Source organism: Pseudopipra pipra, chromosome 3 (genome assembly GCF_036250125.1).
Source record: "Pseudopipra pipra isolate bDixPip1 chromosome 3, bDixPip1.hap1, whole genome shotgun sequence".
Lineage (NCBI taxonomy): Eukaryota > Metazoa > Chordata > Aves > Passeriformes > Pipridae > Pseudopipra > Pseudopipra pipra.
In genome coordinates, this window is record NC_087551.1 from 41844637 (window position 1) to 41863543 (window position 18907).

General features: G+C 45.3%; 2 protein-coding genes across 2 annotated transcripts; one reads left to right on the forward strand and one right to left on the reverse strand.

Annotated features, from left to right (window-relative positions):
* On the reverse strand, nucleotides 1-5316 carry SPRTN (SprT-like N-terminal domain). The gene is made up of 5 exons (XM_064648822.1): nucleotides 4923-5316; nucleotides 3715-3814; nucleotides 2816-2944; nucleotides 1767-2034; nucleotides 1-1472 (listed from the first exon to the last, which is right to left on the reverse strand). The coding sequence occupies exons 1-5, from the start codon at nucleotides 5225-5227 to the stop codon at nucleotides 739-741; spliced, it is 1536 nt and encodes a 511-aa protein (XP_064504892.1). The 5' UTR covers nucleotides 5228-5316; the 3' UTR covers nucleotides 1-738.
* A 117-nt stretch (nucleotides 5317-5433) lies between these two features.
* Nucleotides 5434-9761, forward strand: EXOC8 (exocyst complex component 8). Its single transcript, XM_064648821.1, has 2 exons — nucleotides 5434-7016; nucleotides 7644-9761. The coding sequence occupies exons 1-2, from the start codon at nucleotides 5490-5492 to the stop codon at nucleotides 8250-8252; spliced, it is 2136 nt and encodes a 711-aa protein (XP_064504891.1). The 5' UTR covers nucleotides 5434-5489; the 3' UTR covers nucleotides 8253-9761.
* The last annotated feature ends 9146 nt before the right edge of the window (nucleotides 9762-18907 follow it).

Here is an 18907-nt window from a genome sequence, read left to right on the forward strand (position 1 = left end):
TGGAAATTTAAAATTCAGTAACAATTTATTTAGAGTAGGCAAGAACAAAACTATTTACATTAAACTTCTGTAGTGGCATTATTTTTAAAAATACAAAATGTTTAAAAAGAGTTAAGAAAGCAGCAAGTAATGAGGCAAAACGCACAAACCAGGCTGATACAGCCATTGAAAATGACAGCAGCAAGATATAAAACAATTTTGCTTAAAAACTATGCTAAAACAATTTTATGTTTAAGCAAACATATTTACAGTTTTACAGGTGAGGTATCAAGCTATTTAATGTTTAACCCGTTAAATACTTTAGTGCAACAAGAGAACTATTAACGTTTCAGAAAGCTTATCTAGAAAACATTCCTAACTTTTCATGGCACGATGACTTTAGTACTCAACTGACTGGCCTCTTAGGTACTAACCACCAAGCTGACTGGCTTCCAAAAGGAGTAAAATAAAGACTGTCAACTAATGTAACATTTTAATCCTAATTTGACCTGTAAAGGACTGGAAATTTAACTGAAAAAATCACGAAGGGTTTTATGCCATGTCCAGGAACAGTCTTTACCAATATTGCTAGCAGCTTTTACTTACTAGTGTCAGGATATGGGGGTCAGTAACAGTTTAAATTCCATTTCAGAACAGGCACACAGGAATGTAACCACAGCTAAGCAAACTCTGAGCAAAGTAACTTTCAAGCACTGTTTTCAGACCTGATTTATCTTTTTGAGACAGCTTTCTGTTGTTTCATGCAAGACAAGAATCAAGGTGTTCATTTATTTTAGATTCCAAAACCTCAGTTTCACAGACAGGACAACTGACATTTTTATCCTGCCTCACAGGATTGCTAGAACTTGCAGAGGGCTGTCTAAATTCAGCTTTGGTTTTCATAGTTGTATTTATACTTGACGTGACACCAGTACCCCCTTTTTTAATGAAATACTTTTCAAAGGCAGTTTTGTCTTCCATTTTCGGCCATCGCTGTGGTGTATTAATACATTCTAAGCTTTTTTTCTCAGATGAAACCTGAGCTGTTGTTGTCTGCTCCAGACAAATTTGTTTGGGTGGCCGTTTGGGAGACGGCAGAGCCCTCTTGTTATTTGCAGAGCCTTGGTTTGATTTTAATTCCCTAACATGAGCCATTCTAGCAGGCAATCCACTATCATTCTCATAATCTTCTGTGTTAGCAACGGAGAGTTTAGGAAACTCATGCTTTAAAGTTAAGTTGAACTTCTCACTGCCATCATCGGTATGAAGTGGAAAGATGCCACTATGGGGTAATTTTTCAAATTTTATCTCATTTTTAGGGATTGGTCTTGTCCTTACTGCTGAATGATGCTGTGAACCATGTGCTTCACTGTTTCCAATGCTGCTGCTGGCATTTGTGTCTTTTTCTGAAAGTACACTGTCTCCTCCTCCAAGCCGGTAACCCATTCCACTAAAAGGCATCAGATCTTGAGTACCATGCATTTGTGTCTTGCCTGCAAAATAAGATTAAAAAAAAATTAGTAACTTTTCCGTTTAAAAATCATGGGCTTAATATTTGACATGCTTCATACAAAACCTCTGCTACCTGAAAACAGTGCATCAAACAAAACTTTTTACAGACAATTCAGTTGAGAAGGAGCCTAGAAATGCACAAAAACCCCAGGTCCTATTCTTTGCTAGATAACAGTAACATCTAAACAAAGCTTATGTAGTGGTTGGTCCAAAAATGTTCCAAGAAAACATTTGGAAAAAATCAGTTTGGAAAAGGAAAAGAAATAATAAAATACCTTTGTTCTTTGACTTGAAATGTGGAAGTTTTGCTGTCTCAGTTTTATGCTTTGATTTCTTGGAGAAGTTCTCCGGCTCTTTCACTTTCGTGAATGTGCCTCCACATGTCTTTTGATGGTCATCCCACCAGAGGTCGTGTGCAGAGGGTGCTCTGTTCATGGAGCGCTTCACATACCCAAAATAAGGTCCTCTGTTTTGACAAGGGCCATTGCATCGCCACCAGTGCTGGCGGTACACATCAACCTCATCATAAAAGTTATGATAAATCTAAGTAAAAAAACAAAACAAAACAATAAAACGGTCATTCAGAAAGTTTCTATTTTTGTATCAGTAGCTTACAATATTTTTTTAAAAATCCATTACCGGTCCATTTTTTCCACTACTGCTGTGATTTTTACATTACCAGTTAAAAGAGTTGGAGCCAGGTAAAATTTGATCAACATTTAGCTACCATTAAAACAAAGCTTAAAAAAAAAAGGACAAGATGTGTAGGAATATGTCCTGGCTATCTTGTTTGAACTGCAATAAAATCACTTTGGAAATCTATCTACAATTTCACCCTGAGCAACGAACTGTTTAGAATGCATTGCAAACCATACCAGTATTCTCCCTTCAGCTACTACCTTAATTGATCTTATCAGACACATTATTTTAAAGTATCACCGACGTAAGTATCATTAGCTTCTACTGATATAAAATAACTATAACTAAAATAGACTGTTCTTCCACTCCGAACATGGAGCTATTCTATCCCTGCTATCAATAAGCTGTTTCGAGTTTACCACAAAAGCTTAAAGAAAAATACTTACAGAGAGTATACTTGAAAATTATACAACTAACAACTCACCACATCTTCCTCAACCTGTTCCCACCACTGTCCCCAACAAAATAACTATGGAACTGGCACACACTTGGAAGCAAATTTGTACTGGTACCAACTGTTGAGTGTCTGGCAAGAACAAGCATATTACTCATACCACACTGGGCAACTAAAACACCAAATCAGGAAGAAGGCTCTATTAAATCAGGTTAAGAGGATTATGCTTACTGTGACATGGGCTCCAGTCAAGCGATTAATGCGACGCATGTGTTTGCAGAACTCTGGTCCATGAGATTCACGATCTTTGTAGTTATGAGTAACAAAGAGCAAGGCATGGATCATTTCATGCAACAGTGTCTGAAATTATGCAAATCATTAGATATTTATGGACAAGCCATTATGTATAGTTTCAAAATTAAGCTGCAAGTATTTTAGTCCTCTACATCGATTGCGACACCGATCTTATCTTCAAGCATTCACATGTTCAGTGTGGGTCACAAAAACATAATACTTTGACCTATAAAACCAAATTCCCATACTATCAAAACATACTGGAGAAAATTTCTACAATAAGTGACATTCCAAAAAGAAGAAATAATCCTCAAACTTAAGTCACAAATTATTCCCTCTACAATCCAAAAAAAGAGCCGCTTGTGAGAAAGCTGAAACTCTACAGCATTTCTGTTCATTAGGCAAATCTGAATGTTCAGTCAGCTCAAAGAAGCAGTTCTGACAGAGGCACAACAAGCAACACAAAGTCATATTCTATATCCATATTTTCTGCTGTTGGCCCTTTCAAAACTACAGTCCATGTTTGTTTGAACACTAAAGGATAATTTAGGAGTTAAAAACTTGGGGTCTTTTTTTCTCTTTATAAAGTCAGTAAAATAAACAAGTAACTTTAGACTCCTACTTGAAGTTGTCCATTTAGAAACATAAAACTAAAGACTACCATGATATTGCAACACAAGCCACACAAACATAACAGTAAAGCCACCACTATTTTATGATCTATAAGTTACTGTCTGTAAGAATCTCACTAAGAAATGTAAAATGTTCATATGGAGCAAGGTGGGGGGGAGGCACAATAAATTTTATGTGCAGATTCATGACCAATCTTCAAATACCTCAACGAGATCCTTCCTTGGTCTTAACTTTAGTAGTGGCTCACTCAGACGAATGGAACACAATCCACTTTTTTCATGATATGAACAGATTCCAGCAGAGCTGAAAAGAGAGGCAGGAAGAAAATACAAAAATCTACTTGTTTCTGTAGTACATGAAAAAAATGGAGAATTTAAGTTAAAATGCCATCCCCTTCCAACACACACTAGGTCACTCAGAATATGAAAAAACCAGCAAAGAAAAAAACCCGACAAGTACCTTAGAGTAGAAAAACCTGTTTAGGAGGCAGAGGACTGTTTCCTTTGGAACTCGTGATGGAGTGAAATGCACTAAATGGAGGCTAGAGATTCACAGCAGCAAACACTGACTTAACTGCTGGTTGCTTCAATTTCACTCCTCACCCTCCCTAAATTTTTGACTCATACTAAACCATCACTTCTGTGTGCTAATCCATCAGAAAACACTTGCTTTTTAATTTTTTTTCTTTTTTGTGTTACTGAGTTAGTCCTCTACCAGTTCAATATCCAACGACTTTCAAGTGTCTAAAGAATAGCGCAACCGGCAGAGGATATGACAGGGCAGAACTCCAGCCACCAGCAAGTGCACCTTCTGCAGAACTGCACCCTGCACCTCAAAGCTTTCTGGTTTTGTTTATTCTCAGATTTTTGTATGTTCCCCTTCCTAGTCTATTCTAAGTTTTGCTGATATACCATTTTTCGTTCATATTTGCCTCTCTGCTGTGCTGTAAAACTACCGCAAACACTGAGAACCAGAGCAGCAACACGAGTACGTGAGGTTTCCACAAGCGTCAAGTGATTCCTTCCAGTTTAACATCTCTCCGGGCTTGCCCGCACCCCGGGTAAAGCCACTGATAGCTGCCAGGGACGACAGACGAAAGGCAAACCAGACAATGACAGCGACCCACCCATGTCCTGCTGTGCCAGCTACACCAGGGATGCGGGACATTCAAGTATCTGGGAAGAGAAGCACCGCGCGCCTACGGCGGCACAAGTAGGAGCAGCACGCAGCGACAAATGACAGCTCCTCCTCCCTTCCCCGAGACTCCCAGCCATGCTGCTCGAGGGGTGACGGCCTCTTCCCACAGCTCTGATCCCCCACCGGCAGCTGCCGGGGCCCGTCGGAGGTACGGCGGGCAGCTCCCGACACAGAGCGGCGTCACCGTACCACCACCCGCCCCCCGGTGCCGCACCTGGTCATGCGGGGGCTCCAGGACACCGTGACAGCCTCCAGCTTCCTCCAGAAGAGCGTCTGGTTGAAGTGCACGAACAGGCCGTGCACGTCGGGGCTGGGGTCCAGCAGCTCCCACGCCTCGTCCACCACCGACATCGGGCGGGGGGACGCGCGGTACGGCGGGACATCGGCGCGCTTTGCTGCTGCTGCTGCTGCTGCCGCCTCCTCCGCTGCCGCTGCCTTATCCTCCTCTTCCCACTCCCTCTGGAGCTTGAGCGCAAACAAGAAATCCTCATCCTCCATCTCGGGCAGAGCTTCCGCCATGCTGACAAGTCATGCGCCGGGAAACGGCGGCGTTCCGGCGCAGGCGCAGCAGCGATCCATGGAATGCCGCCCCGTCCTTCCCCAATGCGCACGCGCCGGGGTCCCCCCATCGACCCCGTCCGAGGGCGGGGCGTCCCCACGCGTCACCCTCGGCGGCCGCTCCCACTGGCCGGGCCGGGCCGTGCTGCGCGGCGCAGGCGCGGCGCTCTCCCCGGCGGCGGCGGCGGTGAGGCGGGTGCCGGGCGGCGGGATCGGCGGGACCATGGCGCTGTCGCTGGGCGAGGGCGGCGGCGGCGGGAGCCGGCTGCGGCGGCAGCTGGAGTCGGGTGGCTTCGCGGCGGGGGAGTACGTGAAGCAGCTGTCGCAGCAGTCGGACGGCGACCGGGACCTGCAGGAGCACCGGCAGCGCATCCAGGCGCTGAGCGAGGAGACCGCGCAGAGCCTGAAGCGCAACGTGTACCAGAACTACCGGCAGTTCATCGAGACGGCGCGGGAGATCAGCTACCTGGAGAGCGAGATGTACCAGCTCAGCCACATCCTCACCGAGCAGAAGGGCATCATGGAGGCCGTCACCCAGGCCCTGCTCCTCCAGGCCGACCGCGACGACCCCGCGCTGGGCGCCCGCCGCGCCGCCGCCGCAGACCCCTTCCTGCCGCTGTCGGCCAAGGATGCGGCGGCCAGCGAGGAGGGGCGGCAGCGCACCCTCACCACCCTCCTGGAGAAGGTGGAGGGCTGCCGCGACCTCCTGCCTGAGAGCCCTGGCAAGTACCTGGTGTACAACGGGGACCTGGTGGAGTACGACGCGGACCACATGGCGCAGATCCAGCGGGTCCATGCCTTCCTCATGAACGACTGCCTGCTCGTGGCCACCGCGCTGCCCAACCGGCGCGGTGCCTACCGCTACGACGCCCTGTACCCCCTCGACGGGCTGGCTGTGGTCAACGTCAAGGACAACCCGCCCATGAAGGACATGTTCAAGCTGCTCATGTTCCCTGAGAGCCGCATCTTTCAGGCTGAAAACGCCAAGATCAAGAAGGAGTGGCTGGAGGTGCTGGAGGAGACCAAGCGCAACCGGGCCCTCAGCGAGAAGCGGCGCCTGGAGCAGGAGGCCCTGCCCCGGCCTGCCCCAACACCCCCCGAATCCACCAACCCCTTCGATGAGGATGAGGAGGAAGAGGAGGAGGAGGAGCCCTCTGCTGAGGAGGAGGTTGTAGACCTCTCACTTGAGTGGATCCAGGAGCTGCCTGAGGACCTGGATGTCTGCATTGCGCAGCGGGACTTCGAGGGGGCAGTGGACCTCTTGGATAAACTCAATGAGTACCTGGGGGACAAGCCTGTGAGCCAGCCCGTGAAGGAGCTGCGGGCCAAGGTCGACGAGCGGGTCCGGCAGCTCACAGACGTGCTGGTGTTCGAGCTGTCTCCAGACCGGTCGCTGCGAGGAGGGCCACGGGCCACCCGCCGAGCTGTGTCCCAGCTCATTCGCCTGGGACAGTCCACCAAGGCCTGTGAGCTCTTCCTGAAGAACCGGGCAGCCGCGGTGCAGACGGCCATCCGACAGCTGCGCATCGAGGGTGCCACGCTGCTCTACATCCACAAGCTCTGCCACGTCTTCTTCACCAGCCTTCTAGAGACGGCCAGAGAGTTTGAGACGGACTTCGCTGGCAACAACGGCTGCTACTCGGCCTTCGTTGTCTGGGCCCGCTCTTCCATGAGGATGTTTGTCGATGCCTTCAGTAAGCAAGTATTTGATAGCAAAGAGAGTTTGTCAACTGCGGCAGAGTGCGTCAAGGTAAGAGGATCCGAAGAGGGTGGTGGGACACGAAAGTCAAAACAAAGGCTGCAAAGCTTTAAATCATCTTTTCTAACCCGAGTTTAGCTATTGACTCTTAAGCAGGTGTCCAGAGATGTTTCCTGCGTTGAAAGGTTAATATTCATTTGAGGTTAGTTTGGGTTTTTTCAATTTAACAGAGGAAAGCGTTAAGATTAAAAATACACAGCAAGAAAAACCTTGCCTTTATTGGAAATGCAAAATGTGTTTATTCTTAATTTGCCTTTAACCAGTAGGAGATCCTAAAGTTTAGATGAGTTATATTTGAATTATAAGTACATCAAGACTTTCTGTTTGTTTTCCAAGGGTGTCCTGGACTACATTTCCATATTTTTTGGCAAGACTAACTTTTTCAGGTTATGGGTGTGTGCGTGGGTTATAATGTAATTGTGCAGAGTATTTTTGCAGCCAGGGTTTATCTTTCAGTTATTACTTTGTCATTAATAAGAAGATTCTAAAAGCATTAGAAACATGCGAAGTATGAATAACACTTCTCACTTTTCTGACGATGATAAATTTGATAAACTGGTAAGACATAAAAGGGGCCTGCACACTAATAACATCCTTTGCTTTTCATTAATACCCAAGGTAGCTAAAGAGCACTGCAAGCAGCTTAGCGAGATTGGACTGGATCTCACCTTTATCATTCATGCCCTTCTGGTGAAGGATATCAAAGGCGCTTTACAGAGCTACAAGGATATCATCATTGAGGCCACCAAGCACCGCAACTCTGAGGAGATGTGGAGAAAGATGAACCTAATGACTCCAGAGGCACTGGGGAAGCTCAGGGAGGAGATGAGGAGCTGTGGGGTGGGCAATTTTGACCAATACACAGGTGATGACTGCTGGGTCAACCTTAGTTATACTGTAGTAGCTTTCACTAAGCAGACTATGGCCTTCTTGGAGGAAGCTTTAAAGCTTTACTTTCCCGAGCTGCATATGGTTCTTTTGGAGAGTCTCGTGGAAATCATCCTGGTGGCCGTCCAGCATGTTGATTACAGTTTACGGTGTGAACAGGACCCTGAGAAAAAGGCATTCATTAGGCAGAACGCCTCTTTCCTGTATGAAACTGTCCTTCCTGTTGTGGAAAAAAGATTTGAGGAAGGAGTTGGAAAGCCAGCCAAGCAGCTACAGGATCTGAGAAATGCTTCAAGATTGATGCGTGTAAATCCGGAAAGTACCACCTCTGTGGTGTGAAGTGGTCCTGTGGACAGGGTGTGGAAGCACTTACTGAAAATGTTGTACATTGAATATATGAACTCAATGGGGTTTTTTTGAGTCCCTGAAAAATGCAGAACTGTTAGCTGCTGCATTGCAGAAGCTGAAGATTTAGAATCAATGCCTGCAAGCATGCAATGCTTTACTTGGTGGATGGGGGCTGGGAAAGTGAGAAGGTCGAGGTCACATGTCCTCGGATGGCATATCCTGTAAGAAGGGCTTTTGTAGTGTTTGTGATTTGGGAAATAACTGTAATACACAATTTTTGGCTAATTGTCTGTGAAAGTCTTAAATATATGTACAGCATATGACAGGAAAAGATCAATTCTCATCATGTCACTGTAGGAATTCTTTAAGGCAGAGTTCTGGTAGGAGGGGAAGTGCTGGAGCACTCCCAGTGCGTGGTATTCGGTGAGGCATATCCACCATCCAGATGTGACTCAGCACTGCAGATAAATGACATGAGTTTGCACAGTGTGATTTGTGTGGTAACAATGCAGACTTTTCCATTTTTGTAATATTCAGATTATCTTCATTTCAGAGGCAGATCTAAATTAAAAATGTTTTCAGTATAAGTTTTGGTGTTTGGGTGAAGGGGCTTCTTCTTTTAATGAGCTGGCCTGTCAGCTTAAATTGCAGCTCTCTGAAAACAAACCTGCTGTCAGAACCATTTGTTCCCTTCAAGAGGAGTGAGAATAAACTGCTTCCCTTACTCTCTGTGTTCCTCTTCCATGTTTTCTCATGGATTTCATTGGGGTCACGTCCATTGAATGAAGTGTGCACTGTTTCTTGAGGTGCTGTCATAAATGCATTATGGGCCTTTGTCTGCTGATAGAAACCAGAGTGAAGAGGCCTAAATGTTCCTGAGACTTGCAAGGCAGGGAGAGAGTCTGAAGGTACTGTTTTGTTTGGAAGAGACAGAATGTTAGTTTTGCTGTACAGAAGCAGCACCTGATGAAGAGACTCTGTTGAGGCTTTTGGTAAATGATGTGAACTCCAAAATACAGTGTCTCCTGCAAATGCTATCGTTTCCTGTAATACAGCAATAACCAGTGAGAACTGCCTTTTTTGCAGAAATCACAAGAATTTGGTTGGGAACTCTGATGTCAATGGGGGAAGTTTATACAAATGCTTGTATGTTTGGATTGAATGGTGGTGGCTGTCTGGTGCAGTATATGTCTGTGAAAATAAAATAAGCCAAGTCTTGTGTCAAGGCTGGCTTTAGAAAGCTGTCAGCATCAACTTCTGAGCTGGGTAAACTTCTTCCCCTTTGGTACAAACTTTCTTATTTGTGAGAAAATCATGTTACAGCTAAATAACCTTGTACTAGTCCCTCAGTAAGTGTTCTTTACTCTAATAATTGAGTATCCTGTTCCTCTAGCACTTTTGAATTAAAGCTTTTGCAATTTGTGTTGTGTTAATGAATGCCTTGTGACTGCCCGAACAAACAACAGATGTCACTAGTAAAACATTCTGCATAACTGCTTATACTGGAGCTTCTTCATTTCTGCCTATTTTCACAGTGCTAGTTCAATGCAGTTTTCACTTCAGTGGCTGGTTTTTGTTCTCTTGCTCTTTGAATGCCTTTTGAACTGTCAGATTTTGCAAAGCATCCTACTGCCGCTGCTCACTTGCTTTTCAGTGTGTGGGCCTTTTGCTAGCAAATCATGGAAGTCATATAAAATGTTTCTAAAGGGTAACTTAACTCATTGCTCCTAGCTGAAACTGATTGAAACCCACTGAAATAGCTCTAGTTTTGTTTTAAAGGACAGGGACAGTGAGAGTTAGAACTTATGTGAACATGTTATGTCCAAGAGAGAGCCCCATGGGTTATTTCACTAGTGAACTATTTTTGATACCATAACCTAGTGAGGTATAGCAAAGTGATGTTGAAAGTGGGCCAAGATAGCAACCTGGCTCTTAATCTGAGAAATACTTTCAAGTGGATTATAAGTGAGAGCTCTCTGTGGTGATGGGTGTTTTGGAGGAGAGGGAGAGGGAATGGCTTTTTTTTTTTTTAAGAACACAGGTATATTTCATTATTTTCTTTACAGCAGAAGAAAGCAGAATAAATACAGATGAGCCTTTGTCTGTGTGTGTGTGTGTGTGTGTGTGTGTGTGTGTGTGTGTGTGTGTGTGTGTAAGAGAAGGGTAAGATCTGGGACTCAAGACTGATTATGGCAATGCTTGAGGATTTTACATAAGAAGCTGAATTATAGCTTCCTGATTCCCAGCATTGGCATAAGATTGAATAGGAAAAGAGCCCTATTCATGCTTCTATTTCAAGCTGGTGCTTACTCTCATCAGAGGACAAAATGTAGAATGTAAGTCTGCCATGTGTCACTGTCACTGTCACTGAGCCCTTCATCAATCTATAGCACACAGAGCCTACTGATTTTGTCTTTGCTGTCATCCATGGAGCAGTGGGCTTACACTGATGTTGGTTTTAATGGATCAGGGAATCTAGCATTTCATTTGGGTCATCATATATTCTGTTCTTGTGCCTGTCGCAATTCAAACACACCTGTGGATTTGTATAAACTGCACTAGGTAGCATTGATATTTTGTAACTTGTGGATCTATTGAAGTCATAGTAAAAGAAAAACAATAATATGAAGAAATGGTGTGCAATTAAATGAAACATGCTTTGTTAGTTAACAGAAAAAATTATGATAACAGTTTTGTTGATTTGAGAAAGAACTAGGTTGTTGAGGTTTCTTTTCTTTACACAATGGCATATAAAATCTGGTTTCCTTTAGCTGCTGTGAAAAAATTGTGATGTGTAAAATGAAGATTTTTTTTTTTTTTAATTCAGATGAACTTATGTAAGGATTTAATGCAATAACTTTTCTGAACAATGAAGACCATGTATTAAAACTTCTAGCCATATGACAGTAGTGGTGTGTTTCTGGTTTTATTGCATCATCATCAGAAAGAGGACAGTTCACAGTTGGAGTCCACTTAATAAATTTCCAGTGAAGTCAAAGAGCTTCAGATCAGTCCTTTGTGAGGGAGATGTAGGCGGCAGCCAAGTGATGAAAGCCAGGTGATGTCACTTCAGTTACATTCTTACGAAGTCACTTGAGTGAAGTTGGAAGAAAATGTTTTCTCGACATTATATCTGATTCAAATTGAGTACAGGCTGTACTTTAGTCTAATGGGACTTCTGGTGTGTGAGGTATTATCAACACCAAGGCAGCGTAACCCTTTAGGGTCTGTTACCTTCCAGACATTATTTTGTGGCTGGAGTCAATCCATACTTAACTTGAATGCTGAATGTGCAGTACAACCCATCTTCTCACTAGATGGAGCTTTGTGCACTGAAACCTCAGCAGGCCGTGGACAGGCACGGGCATTAAAGCTGTGCTGCCTTGCAGTGTGGCTTGGCATGTTTTGGTCGCCTGCTGGGGGATGAAGATGCTGCAGTGAATGGTTCAGATGCGAGGCTCAGCTCTTTTTCCTTCCTTGGTAGTGCTTTACTTCTGCATTTTCTAATTCTTGTACTGTTCATTTTTTAATTCTTCAGGTTTTCTTTTCCTGCTGTGTTTCTTTACCATTGGCAGGCATTCTGCAGAGTATCTCGCCTTTCTACTTTTCCTAAAGGTATGTACCAACATGTGACTTTTCTTCCGCCTGAGAAACACTCTGCTAGACCTCAAGCCCCTACAGAGATGTGAAAAGTCGCTTGTCCCAGCTTCAGTTGTAAGACGTTCAGCTTAATGACTTCTCAAAGTCAAGCCTGTGTGTCCTCTTGTTGTTTTACTTCAATATTGGATTGAAATTCCTATGAGACTGCATGCTCACAGCGCAGCTTTGCATTCCAGCACAGTAACATGGAAGGTCCCCACCACCAATCTTATAACTTATACACTCGTTATATTCCCTCTGCTGCACAACTCGTACAATTTAATTGGGTTACCTTTTACTTAAAAATGTTAGTAGTTCTGCAGACTCTTCAGTGTATTTTCTCTGAAGAAAATCAAATCCAGGATGGGGCTTATCTGTTAAGCAGCTTTGTGAGCACAGGCTGTAGCCATATCTTTTTCCTCACACATTGAAGGATTGTGATATGAATTCAATCCCTACAAATTCTGAAAAGTAATGGAGAAACATTGCAAATTGTGGGGAAAATAGGTTTACGCTCTTTATCATTTCACGGGAATGGATGACTGGAGTAATAGATCAGAATTTGACTGAGCTACCTTGGACACAGGGTTTTTACCTCTTGTTTATTTAGGAAACTGCTAATAAAGCTTTAGTGGCCTCAGCGTGCCCTGTAATACAGTTCTCAACTTCAGGGTTACAAGCTGAACTAGATTCTCTGCTACAGATGTGCTCTGTTTGACACACCAGAGAGAAAGTACTAGCAAGAGGCCTGGTCTGTGCTGACCTGTGAGCAGTATTACCCTTCCCAATGTGACTGATCAGGGCAGTTTTAAGGCAATTTCAGATCACCCTTCTGTGGCCCTGTGGTATTTATTCTCTCTCCCTCCCCATGCAGTAGCTGGATTCCTTTCGAGGGCCTGAGCATCCCACTTCCCACACAAGCAGAAGATAATAGGAGAGGCTGGACAGAACCTGCTCCCCAAATTACTGGGAGTGAGCTGTGATGGGCATGGTGACCAGCAGGTTCCACAGGAACTCTGTGTTGGTGAGCATCACCTCGGCACAGGGAAAACAGGCACCCGCTGCACAGGCAAGCAGAGAGGATTGCATTCAATTTGTTCTCATAGACCAGTACAAGAGCTAAAAGCAAGTATGAAAGCTGAGAAATTAATCTCCTCATGTTATGGCAGGAGCTGGGCTCTGAGGCATTGGCTTAGATTACTCAAAATATATTTGGCTCTGCAGCTCTTGGAAATCTTGTTCAGATGTGCTAATATGTTGACATGTGATTATTGAATGTATTGCACTAGGAAGGTGAACCAGGGAGAAGAGCAGGTAATGCTAACTTCACTGCTGCTTGGGAAATCCTTGGAGATGCTTGGATTAATGACGATGTTAAGTTATTAAAGAAAAAAAAAAGCATACAGCTCATCAGCTAATTGCACCAACACACAGTTCTTTCTCTGTCCTTCCAGAAAGCTGATCTGGATAAAATTAAAATGCTCATGAAGGTGAGAGAGTTAGTCAAATTCTTTGTGATATGAGGCATGTGAATCTAAACACCTGCAGACTTGGGCAAAATTAGGATCTGAATTCAAACACCCCCCCAACCTGCCTATGGAGTGACGGAAAACTTTGCCTCAAACTTTTCCACACTTCTGGTCTTTGAGTTCCCTGAGTTTTCAGTCATTCTTACTGCTCCTAAAAATCACAATTCATAGACTACAGTCTGTGCCAGTCTGATTGGTTCAGAATAATGTGTTTTGCTGTGTTTTGTTTTAATTATAGCTTTATAGCACTGTTGCAGTCTGGGGATTCCTATTATGTTCATTTTCAGTTCTTCAGACCCAGTATTCACAATAGGAAGGGGCCTAACTCCCAGCCCCAGCTCCTGCAGGATGGGGTTGTCAGGAGAGTACTTAAAGCTCTGCAGAGAATCCTTCCTTCCTCAGGACTCAGTGAATTTTTGTCTCAAAATGCAGGTCTCTGATAAGCAGCTCCCATTCTGCTGTTTTTCCGCCTCACTAACAATTGGCAAGATTGTTTGTTTTCCCACTCCACAATATAACTTCTACAACAGAGGTGCCAGATTGGCTTTGTGGAGGAAGGAGGCCAAACTGCATGTTGGGTTCGTCTGTGTGTGTCTTAACATAATTCAGGCTATAAACCTCCCTGCTTGCCCTCACCAATGACAATGTCACTCGGGAGGAGGGGGACTGGGAGGGTTGCAAGAAAAGATCTTTGTGCCTCTGACCTAAGCACACACTGGAGAGCATGGTATGTCCCCCTGAATTTGAGAGTCCCTATAGTCAGAGGTAATCAGAGGCTAAAGTGCTTTTCATGAGTGGAGCATCAGTAAATTTCTTTCAAATTTATCAAAACCAACTGGCAAAGCAGTGATGGAGGGGCAACACTAGAGCAATGGCAGTGCATGAGCAAAAAAGTGTGTGTTTCTAGGACACCTCGACTCTAGTGTGACAAATTGTTGTCCCAAACAAAGCCTGCCTCTTCTTCAGTGGGAGCAGTAGGCTCCATAAGTCACTACTGCTGCAACTTTCCAGGAGGCAGCAACAATAGAGTTGGACATGCTAAAATGAAGTTGCCTCATCTGACTGGCTGTAATATGTGACACTGTGTTAGGGTGGAAGAAATGCCCTTGGGAAAACAACAATACTTAGTGAAAGGTGCACAGCGAGGCCAGATCAGCTGCTGTTCTGAGATGTGGCACCAGTGCTGCCTCGTATAGTCCTGGGCTCCCGCCACACACTATCCTCCCTCACTACCCAACCCCAGAACTTCCCACAGTGAGCATTTTCTTCCTGCTGTCCACTGGCCTGAAATAGGTCTCCTCCCTCCCAGTGGGATTAAACCCCATCTTGTTTTCTTGGTGACAAATGATGTGTGTAGTGAGCAGAAGGCCCCTGTGCCACCACCACCCGCCATCTTCACACCAGATAGCCCCTCTCCTGGTGTGCCTGTAATCAGTCACAACTTTTTGTTGTCCCTTGAAGTTTATTACCATTTAAATAGCCTTTCAGCCTGAGACTTCCTGGGGTTTCTGCCTCTGCTGCCTCCTGCTCTGTAAAATTAATGCCAGTAAGATTGTGTCCTCACAGGAAAATGGTAAGGATTTTAAACCCACACAAGTCCTTTTGTGGCCCTTTAGCTTTGAGTGGAGCACTTTCTATGTACTTGACTTGGGGATGCTTAGACAGGAAAGTGTTTATTTCCAACCAAAAATTACAGCACTGAATCCTGCTGTCTGGGGCAATGTTTTTGAGTACCGTGGGCAAATTCCATATTTAACTCAGTATGTGTTTTTAGGCCTTGAAGATTTAAGGGCCAGACTGCAAATGCCTTTAATCAGGAAGCAATTAATAGCACAAATTTCCTCCTTGCAGCCAGTGTAACACTCAAACAGGTAATACTCCTTTGAGGCGATGGCTCATGCCTGTTCACTACTTTTATTATTGTATATCTCTGCTAATTAGTTCCTGTTGGATAGTAGGCCAGGTTGCTACAGGGGGTTCAGATAAAAGGTACAATAAGTTAAGGAAATCTAAAGATAGCTTTAATAAAAAAATCAAATGGTTTGCTTTCCTGTTAAGCTTTTTTTTTTTTTTTTAATTACTATTATTTTTCCTAAAGAAAACTCACAAGCAGAATTGATGCTTTTAATGGAAATTGGGACCAGGTTCACAAGGGTTATTACAAGTACCTTGCTGTGGAGGACACTCGACTGGAGCTTTTGCCAGAGCACCACGATGCTCACCCAAGACCAATCCCAAGTAGGAAACACCTAGTTTGTCTCTTTTGCACCCACCTTCATGCCCAGGATCACAGTCCTGCTTCTCTCTCAAAAATGGTGCTCAGCTTCACTTGGAGAGAAGTGTATGGGGAGCTGGGGGGATGTTTAGAGCTCACTGACAAGTCCCTGGGGCAGTGCATACATGATGTTTCACAGAACAGGAGGGTAAGGCCTCAGCTGCCCCTCTGCCCCATGTTCAGGTCAGGGCCGTTGCTCCACCTGCTATTGCCAACACCAACCCTGTTCACTCCTTCAAACACAAGCCTCACATCCTTCCTGTCCAACATGATGGTGAGAAAGAACAAACTCCCTCATTATGCTGTTATTATAATTTACTAGCAGAAACCTTCCTCTCTGCACACACAACTCTTCATGTTTGACTGTTATAATTGTATTTTCAGAGTTATAAATAACACATTAGCCTGGTTTATGTGTTCATGCAAATCAGGCTATAAAATGGAAGATGAATGAAATTAACTGTCTCCAGAATTCACAGTCCTGTCACTTATTCAATTATTTGATCAACATAATTGCTCAGAGCAAGAGCTAATTGGAAAATGACATGCGTTTACCTTCTCTATTGAGGAGGAGAGGCTTATCGGGTATTTTACTGCAGGCATTTTCATTACTTCCAATATTCTGGAAGAAACAAGGCTTTAAAAAGAGCCAGGCCCAAACACACAAAGCTTGTCTGCTAGCCAGATGCTTTCCCATCCTTAAAATAGCTCCAGTATTTTGCTGTGCAAGGGTTTGAACATGTCTGTACTGCAGCACACACAAGTACCTTGGCACACATATATGGGAGCTGCAAGCCAAGCTTGCCTCCAGGATTCTGCAGCACTAAATGTGTTCTTGCTCTGTATATCTGTATTCATGCTATATGTGTTTGGTTCTTTCTATGACTGGCTCCCATCCTGAGGTGCTGATGCAGAAAATATTGTTTGACCAAGGCAGAAGAGCCTCTCAGGAGTAGGAAAGGCAGAAAGTGATTTTTTTTGGTGCTTCTGATGTAGAAAAGACTGTAATTCCCCACCTTGCCAGCTCAAACCCTGCATTAAGGCCACAGTTTGAAACACTGATACCTTGGGAATGATTTTTTTTGTCCCTTGCCTTGCTCAGATGTTCTGGTTAACATTGTGAGTCTGTACGCACACACACACCCTCCCTGACACATCTGTGCACTTTTTTATTAAATTAAAGTCTAAGAAGTGGATGCCTGAGCAGAGGGGTGGGGATGGAAAGAATCAGGAGGTAGGAGACTCAGATCCTAAATTGGTTCCTCTTTCCATTATTAGCTCTAGCGTTGTTTGGGGTTGGAATATTTAATTTGTTTAAATAAGAGACAAGCAAGCAATTTTCCAGGCTGCATGAAGGGGAGGAAGATCATCTATCAACACCAACAGTTTGCAACCTATTGTCTGCAGGCCCTAAGGGTTATCTGCAGGGGAAGGGAACTAAGGAAATCAACCCCATTGTCAGTTGCCCTAAGTTTGTGACAGATGGACTGTACCTGTGTTGGAAAATACTGGGGTTGGAAAATACTGGGGTCTGCAAATTAAAATTGGGTAGAACCCAGCGTTTTCCTCCTGCTGTTTGTGAGCAGTTCAAGTATCAAGTTTTGCTTGCTTCAAAAAAACCCTCCAAAAGTGGTCCATGGAGCATGTGAGAGCTGAGAAACATGCTGTGCCAGGTCTCACCCCCTGAGGTCTAGCTGTGCTGCCAGCACTGCACAAGTGGTACAGGAAACCTCCAGAAATGAGTGCAGCAGAGCCTATTTGTACTTATACCAGGACATGCCTGATAGTGGAGGTGTTTTAGGGTAGGAAGCAAAAGTAGCCACTAAGGAAATGAAAAATATCCTCACTATGGGTGGCTCGGGAGCTTGCAGTGTATATGTCCCGGCTGTCCCTGAGGGAAGGAGAGTTATGTCCATTATGTACCTGTAAGCACAATTTTGTCATGCTGCTTAGTGGGGATGCTGTGCAGTTTGGACCTGAGGGGTGCTGAGGACACTGGGTGTCCTGTGCCTGCTCACAGCTCTGCGCTGCAGACGGCTACAGCAAGCTGCAAACAAGGATGATGCCAAGATTCAGTGTCCTGTGAATGACTTAAGCCAGTGGACAACTAGCCTCAGTGTGAAGCTGTGATCTCTAAGCTGTGGCTAATGGAATAAATCAGTAACCTGATGGCACCACAGGACACCGCACATGGGGCATACAGGATCCTGTTGCCAGCTCTAGGCACAAAGGAAGGAAAACCCCCTTAAAAAAAATAAAACAAAAAAGCAAAGCAACACAAAAAATATTGTGAATATCCTTGTGAATTCAGGCAGCTGTTACGGCCAAATAGGGGATGGACAGGCGCGCAGGGAAGCGGCCGCTGCAGGGCGTCGCGGTGGAACTACCAGCAGGGGGCGACCGCAGCTGCTGCAACCCGGATCCCAGCCCCGCATCCTGGGGTCGCCGCCGCCCCGCATCCCAGCCCCGCATCCCAGCCCCGCAACCCGCGATCGCCGCCGCCTCGCGCCCAGCCCAGCCCAGCAGCCCCTCATCCCCACCTGCCCTGCACCTTTCACAGACCGGCATCCATCCTTACACGCCGCTCCGCAGTCCTGCCACCCCTCCACTCAGCACCCCTGCGGCCTTGGATCCAGCCCGCACACAGCCCTCCAGCCCAACATTTCCCTTTGCCCACCACCCAGCAGCCTCATATCTCCCCAGGTCGGTGTCCCAGCAGTGCCGCAACCAAGCACACCAGAAGACCTGCATCCAAATGTCCAGTTCTGTAGCCCTGCAGACACACATCCTAGCACCCAGCCCCAAATACCTGCATTTCAGCGTCCCCGCATCCCAGCATTGCGCAGCCCTACATCCTGGGAGTCCAGCAATCCCTACCACTCATCCTCACAGCCCATCATCCAGTGCCATATCCAAGTTGCACAGCAGCCCCAGAGCTTCACAGCTCTGCAGCTCAGCCTCCTGGCAGCCCCACAGCCAGCAGCTCAGCCCAAGCAGCTCAGCAACCCAGCCTAGGGCACACAGCAAATGCAGCTGGCACAGTGCTGCTGCTTTGAGTCTAGGCTTTTTTATGTTTTCTGCCCTCAGGGGCAATGACAACTGTGACTGTGGAGGTGGTTGTAGTTATACTGGGGCTTTTTTTTCCTGAGGCCCTGCTATGGACTGTATTGGCAGAGGTGCTATTTCATTCCTGGGAGCTGGAA